At 36.5% G+C, this 10,481-nt stretch overlaps 2 protein-coding genes across 4 annotated transcripts; one reads left to right on the top strand and one right to left on the bottom strand.

Annotated features, from left to right (window-relative positions):
• The first annotated feature begins 3,205 nt into the window (after nucleotides 1-3,205).
• Nucleotides 3,206-5,254, top strand: FLA13 (FASCICLIN-like arabinogalactan protein 13 precursor). Its single transcript, XM_021441737.2, has 2 exons — nucleotides 3,206-4,613; nucleotides 5,175-5,254. The coding sequence occupies exon 1, from the start codon at nucleotides 3,400-3,402 to the stop codon at nucleotides 4,147-4,149; it is 750 nt and encodes a 249-aa protein (XP_021297412.1). The 5' UTR covers nucleotides 3,206-3,399; the 3' UTR covers nucleotides 4,150-4,613; nucleotides 5,175-5,254.
• LOC110426485 (MLO-like protein 12) lies at nucleotides 4,949-10,008 on the bottom strand. Of its 3 annotated transcripts, none has more exons than XM_021441714.2 (14): nucleotides 9,757-10,008; nucleotides 9,612-9,669; nucleotides 9,207-9,433; nucleotides 8,968-9,084; nucleotides 8,292-8,352; nucleotides 7,772-7,860; nucleotides 7,558-7,614; nucleotides 7,235-7,323; nucleotides 6,972-7,021; nucleotides 6,810-6,850; nucleotides 6,543-6,716; nucleotides 6,289-6,324; nucleotides 6,085-6,213; nucleotides 4,949-5,529 (listed from the first exon to the last, which is right to left on the bottom strand). In XM_021441714.2, the coding sequence occupies exons 1-14, from the start codon at nucleotides 9,925-9,927 to the stop codon at nucleotides 5,077-5,079; spliced, it is 1,752 nt and encodes a 583-aa protein (XP_021297389.1). In that variant the 5' UTR covers nucleotides 9,928-10,008; the 3' UTR covers nucleotides 4,949-5,076. The 3 variants fall into 3 exon arrangements, with proteins under 3 accessions (XP_021297389.1, XP_021297399.1, XP_021297382.1); XM_021441724.1 differs by having other exon boundaries at nucleotides 7,558-7,632; nucleotides 9,207-9,388; XM_021441707.2 differs by having other exon boundaries at nucleotides 7,558-7,632; nucleotides 9,757-10,007.
• Nucleotides 10,009-10,481: the final 473 nt, after the last annotated feature.

Here is a 10,481-nt window from a genome sequence, read left to right as displayed (position 1 = left end):
TAAGCCTAAATCACGTGGTCCTCAAAAATTTAAGCTCAAATTGCTAGTAGTAGTAGACTTGAATTGTTATATAGGTCTTAACAATCACATTCACATCGGATGTGGGATGTTGGGTATCACAGTACCTCACGAAGAAAAGCCAATAGTACAAAATGAATATGCAAGGGTGATTAGATGCCTAATGTATGCAATGATATGTACAAAGTTGGATATTGCATTTGTGGTTAGGATGTTAAGTCGATTTACAAGTAATCCAAGTAAATAACATCAGTATGTTGTTCATAGAGTTTTAAGGTAATTAAAGAATAAAATGAATTGTGACATTTGTTATTCAGGTTTTCCTTCAGTTTTAAAAGGGTATAAAGATGCTAGTTAAATCTCAAATAGAATGGATCATACCTCTACGACTGATTGGATTTTTAAAATTGGTGGGGGTGTTGTTTTTTTAAATTTTAAGAAACAATCTTGTCAAGCGAACTATACCATGATAGTTGAATTTACACCCTTAGCATTTGTCACCCAACAAATTGAATGGTTGAGAGATTTATTTTATGAAATTCCATTGTGGCCTAAACCAATAGCACCAATCTTGATACATTGTGACAATGAACCAACAATATAAAAGGCATATAATCAATCATATAATGGAAAGAATCGATGTATTGGACTTCGACATAATATTATAAGACAAAGAATTAGTGATGGTATAGTCACTATAAGTTATGTGAGGTCCTGTGAAAATTTAACGGATTCGTTTACCAAAGGTTTGAAAAAAGACTTGGTAATAAAGACCTCGAAAAGGATAGGTCTCAAGCCTATCAACTACATCTCTAATGGTGGGAGCTCACCTCGATGCTTACGACCAATCTACAAGTCTTGGGTACTGACCATTCTACCACATGGTGATTACAAGTATTAATTTATATTTTCCATCCTGAGGTGAATAGAGCTTGGTTCCTGTAATGTGTAAGGTAAAGTTTAACAAAAGTTCTTAATAAATTTATAACATGTATATGTTAAAGTACTATAATTACAAGATACTTCTAATAGGGGCTACCTATGTGAATGGAAGTGTGGCCACTTCTAAGAGCTAAAGGCTTAACTCTAATAGAACTCATGAATGGATGCAAAAAAAAAGGCCATAAAAAATGTGTTGGCAAAACTAAATACAAAGTGAGCAAAGAAGCTTATGTGTGTTTAGTGACCTGACTAGTCAAATGAAGAATTGATGGTTCAATGCGTCAACCACTCAATTCAAACCAGAACTAACCACATTCACTAAGTGAAGGTTCAAATCTACAAGATACTTTCATTTATGCATAAGATTCCTAAAGTTATTGGTATTTGAAAATTTTGAAAATGGTGGGGGATTGTTATTATATTTTCAAATAAAAAGTTATCTCATATAATAAAAACCTATCTTAACTCAAAGGTTATGTCACAAAGAGTGACATAGTGTGACTATTTGATTGTAGGTGAGTTTTTAATATGAAACAATTAAAAACACCTTTGAATCCAAAGGATATGAAACAAAGAGTGACATACTGGAAAAACACCTTTGAATCCAAAGGATATGAAACAATTAGAAAAACACCATAGCCCAAATGTTTGGATACAAAAAGTTATTTTTTCATATTATACCTCAAAGATTATATCTTATGGAATGAATGTTTGTCCTTTCATAAAGTGATTATGGAAACAATATCTTTATCTAGAAATTATGTCTTACAAAATGTAAAGGTATCTTAAAATGAAGAGGTGCCTTGATGAAAAGGTTATGTCCTTGAAGAAGAGACACTTGCAAGTCAATATAAAGTGCTTATTGCCAACCATTTTGACACACCAAAAACAAATAAAATATTAACAGAAAAGTCAAGACCAATACAAGTGTTATGTTCTAAAATTAAACAAAAACACTTGAATTTCCATCATTTATCAAAGGAATCTAAATTCTTTATAATTTGCTTGCTACAGAAGTAAGTTTTAAAGCTAAACAACTTTACAAACCTTCGAGTGTATTTAGCGAACTGTTTTCATAAAGTGTGAGACAAAATTAGACATTGACTTCATTGTATCTCTTAGACTATTCGTATTATTCCTCTTTACTTACCGAGTGGTGGGGGGATGAAATAAGTTTTAAAAATAACATTTAATCAAAAGGTTTACTTTGAAGTCAATTTTATCTATTCGTTGAATTTTATTGAAATCCTAGTTGTGCCAACAGATATTTGAATATTTTTAAAATATTTATAATTTAAAGTAATTTTACTCATCAAATATAAAAGTTTATCTCTTGTAACCAAATGCGATAGTTTTTTCGGTAACTTTATTAAACCTCAATAACACAAAATATTTTGTATAGATGCCAAAACTTTTACGTGTTTTAATGATACATTGTTTGGTGAAAATTTAGCGAGGAATCGATCATCGGTCTCCAATATTAGAAAGCATATTTGCATTAGGGTAGCAGTCACATCCAGCCGACACTATAGGATGGGAAACTCGAACTGTAATTCGATTGGGACAAGCATTGTCCTCTATGGGGTTTAAAGAAACATCATTCTTTTCCTTTGGACAATGGTGCACGGAATATTTTGTGCATTTTGTTACTCGTATTTATGGAATAACCTACTCCCACAGGCCATGTTCTGCCAGGCTGCCAAATTCAGGGTGCGTGCTTCTTGAAAACATGATTGAAATCAGACATGGACTAGCTAATAGATAGGGCAAGGCAAGGATTGGACGGCTTAGCTCAAATTTCTACCATCCTTGGTGATATAGAAGAAGGTTTGGTAAACATTGGCTTTTATCTGGGTTTAGTTTGATCTAGTTCTGGCTGTTAAATCACCCGAATGCTATCTGAAAACTACTCCCTAGATGCAAAAATGGTCGTAGTCCTAGCCACGATTCATATAAAAACACTCTCAGCCACAATTCATATGGAAACACTCTCAGCCACAATTCATATGAAAACACTCTCAACTTGACCAGGTATGGTTTGGGAGACGCCAGCCTGTAATAGCCCAGCTAACACAATATTTTACATTATTAGTGACGGGCAACAGGATTGATTGATTAGCTCAAGTGTCGATTGGTCCACTTTGATTTGCTAAGCATTTTCTATTTGTTGCCAATTGAGAAAATCGCCATGCCTTGTTAAATAATAGTAGCAATTAGCAACCACCGTTAATCAATCAAATTTCACAAGTTTAGAAACACACAGCAACCTTTTTAAACTCTTTTCTTAAACCCATTATTTTGTTGCATTAACAGAGTGGTTTTGTTTTGTTTCAAGAGTCTAGCCAGCTCATTCCAGCAGAGTCCCAGTCCCCACATCTTATCACATAAAATCCCCATTGGCTCCCTTCACATTCACAACATCTCCAACACAAGCAAATCATGGCTTCAGCTACTGTTTCTCCCATTCTCCTTACTCTGTCTGCTCTCTTCCTACTTTTCACTTCTACAGCCTTAGCACAGACAGCTCCCGCCCCTGCCCCCCCTGGCCCCTTAAACTTCACTGGAATCCTTGAAAAAAATGGCCAATACACCTACTTCCTTCGCCTTTTAGCAGAGTCTCAAGTCGGCAGCCAAATACAAAATCAGCTCAACAGCACCACCGAAGGCTTTACCGTTTTTGCTCCCACAGATAATGCCTTTAACAACCTCAAATCTGGTACCATCAACAGTCTCGACGAGCAAAAAAAAGTACAACTAGTTTTGTACCACGTTCTGCCAAAATACTACTCTTTGAACGACCTTCAATTTGTTAGCAACCCAGTTAGAACCCAAGCTACTGGTCAAGATGGCAGGGTTTACGGGCTCAACTTCACTGGCCAGAACAACCAGATTAATGTGTCAACAGGGGTAGTTGAGACGCAGATTAACAATGCACTAACTCAACAGAAACCTCTGGCAATTTATCAAGTGGACAAGGTGTTGTTGCCCGCAGAGTTTTTTGAAGCTAAATCGCCAGCTGAAGCTCCTTCACCGGCAACAAAGAAATCATCATCAGGGTCTAACTCTAACTCAACCGCATCAACCGCTGATGAGCCAGCTTCTGCTGATAATTCAGGTTCAAGTGGGAGGAATATGGGGCTGGGCTTGGTTGTTGGACTTGCGTTGGCTTGCATGGGGGCTCTCTCTTGACCAGACATGAAGTTTGTATTTTGTGGAGTCGGCATTTTTTCACATTTTCTTCCTTTTTCAAACGGATAAGGGTCTACTGGGGCTTTGAACATATACTTCTTATCCACATTATATGTATTTCTTTCATTTATGTCGATTTGCTTGTGCATTTGCTTGGTTGTTAATAATACGGGAGTTTCAGAAAATTCTGTAGCCTCTCCATTTGATCTCTTGCCCTGTATATATTTCTCTTTCTCTAATGCTATTTTCATCAACAATTATGCGAGAGAATAAGGAGCAGCGAGAAGTTCAAATTAGCAGCAAGCAGGAACGAGATTTTGAGAATGATAAACACATATGTCACCGTATAATGCTAATTCTGATTTCTGAACGTGCTTGCCACCTCATTCTGCAATCCTATATCAACTAGTTGATGACCTTAAACGTGAATGATCGACCCAAATCTCAACTTCATCATTCTCAAGGTCAACTTTAGTTTAGTACTTCAACACTGTGTGTTTAACACTACTTGCAATCAAATGCTCTATTTCTTTCTCTATTATTAATTTAGTATTACTACTTCATCGTCCCCTCACATGTCCTTATTTAAGTTTTGATCACGGCAGGACAAAGTCCAAGGAGTGTATATATATATACACCACTAGCATTTCTCTACTCTATAGGTGGATTCAAAAAACAAAAAAAATGGAATCTTTTGAATCAATGTCCTTTCTTATGGTCTTCTCATTTTGCAGGTTACATATTTTTAAACTTCTTAATAAACTAAGAGAAATTTTGTAAAATTTTAGTGAACAAAATGTAAAGACAACAGAGTTTTATTAAGAATGTGCTTCAAAATAAGATAAAGAGTATGACATTTTGTTGTGTCAGAAGTTCACAATGCATGTTGAATAACCTATGGAATGTACATAGAATGTACGGAAAAAGTTATGAGATACTCATATGTTGCTCATCAGATTTTGTAAGCATTGAACTGGAGGTATCTTCTTCTATTACTGGACTAATTTCTCCAATGCCATTGCCAGGTTCTGGTTGTCTCCAGCTGCTTCCAAAAGAGATTTCACCATCATAGCTTCTTCCGGTGATGGTCTCGGGCGTTGCTTTCTCTTGAGAGATTTCTGGAGTTGGAGTGCTTCTTGTGGAAGGCTGCACATCATCTTCTGTAATCTCATTGCAAGAATAGCTTATGGCTGAGAGGGGATGTTCATTCTTTGCAGTCATGACTGATGCATTAATGGTGTCAGGGAGTGAGGAGTTTGGTGACTTTTTGGTTGAAGTTGATTCGTCCCTGGCAAGACTGACTTTTGCTTTATGGTGCCAATGTTTTAGGCCTCTGGCTACACTTTCTGTGAATATTGCGCTGTTCATGCTAGAACCCATCTGCAAGAGTCATTTGTCCCAGAAGGGGGGAAATAATTATAAACGTACTTGAATCATGCATAATAGCATCGTAAACCCAATACATTATTAGTCCCACTAGATGGCTGTTTTGGATTAGAGATTACAAAGCACACATACTAGGCTATCCTTCCATAACCATGAAGGAAATTTGTTTCCCTTCTTTTCCTCCGGTCCTAAACAAATAAAGGACTTGTTCTGAAGCATTATAATTTATGACTAGGTTGTTTTCTGTGTAGCCTTGGCTTAAAGTTCTAGCTGTGGATTTAATCCAGGTGCCTAATTTTGCCATGCTCATCAAAAAAAATTTTGGACCATCTTAATCAACTTCCTCTTCCAAGGAAGTTCTTTTTTTTCCTTATTTGTTAATCAAAAATCAAGATTGAAAGCATTCTTCAAGTTTGGTTGTGGTAGGGTAATGTACTGAAAGCATTCTCGGTTCTAGCTCCTAATTGTGGTCTGTTATAGCGGTTCGCGATACATAAAAATCTCCAACACCCCCCATACTTTGACACAGCAATGTTCTTGTATTTGTACCTGGGCGACGAGTGTATAAAGAGGCAGGGTAAGATAACCGCAAAGTAACTGCGTAAATGCACCCATCACAATCCTTATGGCAAAGTCCTCCGTTCCTTGATCGAAGCAAGATCTAAGCCCATACTCATACTGTCATAGCTAAAGAGGTCAGCTTTGGATGTCAACATATCCTGACTCCTGAGTTTACCAACTTAAAATACCTACCAATGTCCACGCAAAGAACGCCAGCTGAAATGAGTTCTGCAATCAAGGTCAAAAGCCTTCTTCAGGATCTTATCACATTTGTAAAATTCCATTTAACTAATGTTAGGATAGGCACCTCAATTACCAAAGGAAAGTGCTAACATTTGCTAAGAAACAGTGTCTTCTCGCAAAATATATCAGTTCCAAACATTTGGCATCTGTTACTATCAAATTTTTGGTTGCTCATAAACGAGCTAGTTATTGATATTCTCTACCTGGATTAGGACGAGCTGAAGGAGATGGAGAAGCCATTTAGGTCGGCCAAACCAGAATAACTCATCACTGGGCTTCACATGGAAACTCCCTCGAATGATAGAACTATTCTTGTGACTCTCCACACACATTTTGGTTATTATGACTTGCAGCTTTGCACCCACAACAAGAATAATCTTCAACATAAAATGTGAGAGTAGAATGTAGTAAGTATCAGACTTTAATCATGTCTTTGTAAAGATAAAAGACAGATGGGTGGTTGATCATACCACTAGAGGAAGAAATGGTAGCCAATAATGGTTATAAAATCCTGCATCGGAACCAAAGTACGACTCTCTTCAAATAGTACTAGTTATTTAACTACAGTTATAGAATTTCAATTTTTTATCATATGAGCGACCCTAACAGATTCTGAAATCCAGAAGCCTTACTGTGTGCATTGAAAAATATGAAAAGAATGCTGACGATCCAGATCCAAAACCTGCAAAAGAGAGTGCCAAGAGTCTCATTGTCCGAATTCAAAGTTCAAAATTTTCTTCTCTTTGGCAATGAGCATTCTGCCAATAAGCATTCTGAATGCCTTTCTAGCTCTCACCAATACCATTGTCCTTATCAGATCTTAAATTTCTGTATCAGTGGTATGTTGATCAACTAATGCTTTTGTGAATCATTTGTGTGGCAGAGAAATTTTTACCTGATTCCAACCACCCGTTCAAAATCATCATCGAAAGCTCTTCCAAGGAACTTCTGGAAGTTGAAATTACTCCCTTCACCAACATTGGCCTGTGGGATCAAGCAAGAATATTTTAGATGCAGAGTCGTGAAGGATTCGATATATTATATATAGCAGACTATCAAAAGAAAAGGCCTGCTCAAATCTGGTGTGTTCAGTTCAGCTCATGCAATCTTGGGGGTATCTAACCTGCTCTTGATAGAGACTATAAAAGCTAAAAGCCTAAATTTCTGTACATGTCATCATTAATTTATTGGCAATGGGGTCCAGAAGATCTTATATACCAGGATAAATGCATTTCGAAGAGTGAAATAATCAGCTTTTGAGGCTGAGCCACTGAACTGTCGAATGAAACAAACCTAAATCAGAGGGAAAAATGCAATGTTAATGGAGCTCATCATGAAAGATTTATTCTATTTTAACTACTATTTCCAACAGGAAAAGTCTTTTTTCAGTTTATCACCTACATGTGATTGACAAAATTCTAGTTTAACTTACTGGCCAAAGCAAGAGAAAGTGATTGCTCCATAGTTTCAAATGTCTTTGCCCAAAAGATGTTTGGCGGGTGAGCCGGAATCTCATTGGATCTGTGCAGAGTAAGTTTCAGTAAACATACAAGACATAATATATATCAATGTCCAATTTCTATTCCACACACTTCCATGTTTACACCACGAACTTCATTTTCCATCGCAACTCTGGCTGCTATCTAGAGTTTCAGAGAACTGAATATATATGTATATATTCTTAACACTATCAGGTAACGAGTTATCACTTGTGTTCTGCAGTTAAGTGAGTATGTTCTGATCGTTTCCTCAAGTATAGGGTGTCTAATTGTTCAGTAGATATCACTTTCAACATTAGCTAAATTAGTCGTACTAAAATGATAAGAATTGAAGCCATGGTTACATAATTCCAAAGTGCCAAATTAACTGCATACGCCTTAAACTTGGTTCTTTCATAGTATGCAGAGCTTGTGAACTTTTTGATTGAATTGAGGAATGCAAGTATAAGCTACCATTAGCAATCTGATATTCCAGGCTTCTAGTCTCTTCCTCCCATGTTTTCCATCTCTTCATCTGTTTCACAAAAAATATATTAAAATGTCAATACTATAAATTGGAAGCTTAAACTATCTAAACCATCAACTTTTATCCCCAAAGAAAAGTCAACAAATTAACTTGAAGAGGCAACAAGTACGCCCATATTTTCTGCACATTTTTTCCAAGGAACTGGTAGCCTTGCTTATTATATTATAACCTTTATTTGTTGTTGGACACGGCATCTGGTCACCAAGATCTTTTTGAATTGAATTATAGACTTTGACTCTGAGGATGAAAAAATGCCAAAACATCCCAATCTAACAATAAAGGAAGCTAAACATTTATCAACTCATGCTGGACCAGAAGAAATAATTATCTGCACACCCCAAATATTTTCTTTTCCAAGAACGACCAAAAGACAAAAGACTAGAGAGTCCCCGAAATAGAGCTTCCACAGCCTGGGAACCAAGACCAAATAGGTTTATTGTTTTTGAAGCATTGCCTAATATTTCCCCAGTTGCGTGACATAGATCAGCTAGCCCGGCAGCTGGTTTGAAAATTAAGCAAAGATGCATAGTATTCAGGTTTGTAGCAGAGCAACATATAGAGGCAAAACAATTAATCACCCAAGGAAAAGATTACGTTTGGAACCTTGACTAGCCCTAGAGACATTGTTAACACGCAATAAAGAATGTGAAACACTGCCAAAACTGAGATGAAGATGTTTAGCTGCATGACTCCTTCCCTTGAGATCAGTGACACCATTCCCTGTGCCATTGTCAACCGACAAACAGCTATTAGTCCATGATAACCTTGGATGAACAAGAAATTACTGATTCAAAAGTAGAAAGAACCACAACTTTCAACTACAGTCCTTCAACATTTCTCACCTTTGCCTCGCAGAAGGATTCTTGTTCATCATACTCAACAGAAAGAGTTGTAATTGATTCTGGTGAGCCTGGAATTTGATTTTCAGTTGAAAGAGCCGGTTCATTGAACTCCTCAGGATCTTTGCATGGAAGATGGGAGTTCGCTATGGCTTCACTCACACAAATTTTTGAAATGGGTGCTTCTGATATTGCAAGAAGAAAAGATATGAACCCCATTTTCATCATTTCTGTCACAAATGTTGAATCGAATCAAAAAAACAAAAAAAAAAATTATATCAAAACACATGAATATTTTGTCTATGGAAGAAGTTACCAAAGATAGAAGAGAAACACACCACAAATAATATATGTGTGTGTGTGTATAAATGCATACTCTTGCGAGTTTAGGTTTGTACCACTACCAACCTGTTTTGATCTTTGCTAAAGCTCTGTCGAGGGATTTTCTTTTCCTTCTTTTTAAAAGCTGAATGATGCAAACACTACCATCAGATAAAATATTTATCAATATTCAGCAATCAATCCGATCAACTTATGAAAAAAGCAGGGTTACCTTGGTTAAGTAATGAAGAACAGTCTCTATGGTGAAAGAAATGAGAAAGATAAACAAACAAACAAGCGAAACAGCCCAGGTTGGTGTATGTTCAAGTGAATTTCCTCTGTCCATATCTCTAATATTTTTGCCTAGCAATCTAGAACAAGGAGAGAAGACTGCTACGCCCATGCATTTATAGTTTAATTAGTAAGGGATGACTATAGTAACAAAAGAAAAGATTGAGAGCATTTGTCAACCAGACTAAGTCCAAACATGCATATAGTTGTCTAAATGTTATATCTGCGTACAGTGAAGGGAACTGGCTTCTTGTTGAAACTTTTCTGTGGTCATCACATTGTGGATTCAGCATTATGTCAGCATATGCCACGTGCAAAGCCAAAGAGGGCATTAAGAAAAAACAAAGGAGGAAGAAGATGGAGGACTAGAGGAGGCAATATTTAGCTGGAAATCATGAATATGAGAAGAATATTTTTTGGTGTTATTACTCAATGAATTTGTACAGTCTACATATAGACATGAGTTAAAGGTATAGATCCTATAATCAAGCTATTGTTCCTACAATCAAGTTCTTCTCTATTCCTAAAATCAAGCTTTCCTCATAATGAGTATGTCAACATTTAAGGTACAGCAAAGTTATCTCTAGCATAGGAAAGAATCACAAGAACAATAACGAGAATAGTTGACTATCTACCAATATTTAAACACTCCCCCTCAAGTTGGTG

Source organism: Theobroma umbraticum, unplaced genomic scaffold, assembly GCF_002168275.2.
Source record: "Theobroma umbraticum cultivar Fairchild unplaced genomic scaffold, ASM216827v3 scaffold_30.0, whole genome shotgun sequence".
Lineage (NCBI taxonomy): Eukaryota > Viridiplantae > Streptophyta > Magnoliopsida > Malvales > Malvaceae > Theobroma > Theobroma umbraticum.
This window is presented reverse-complemented; position numbering and strand designations above follow the sequence as displayed.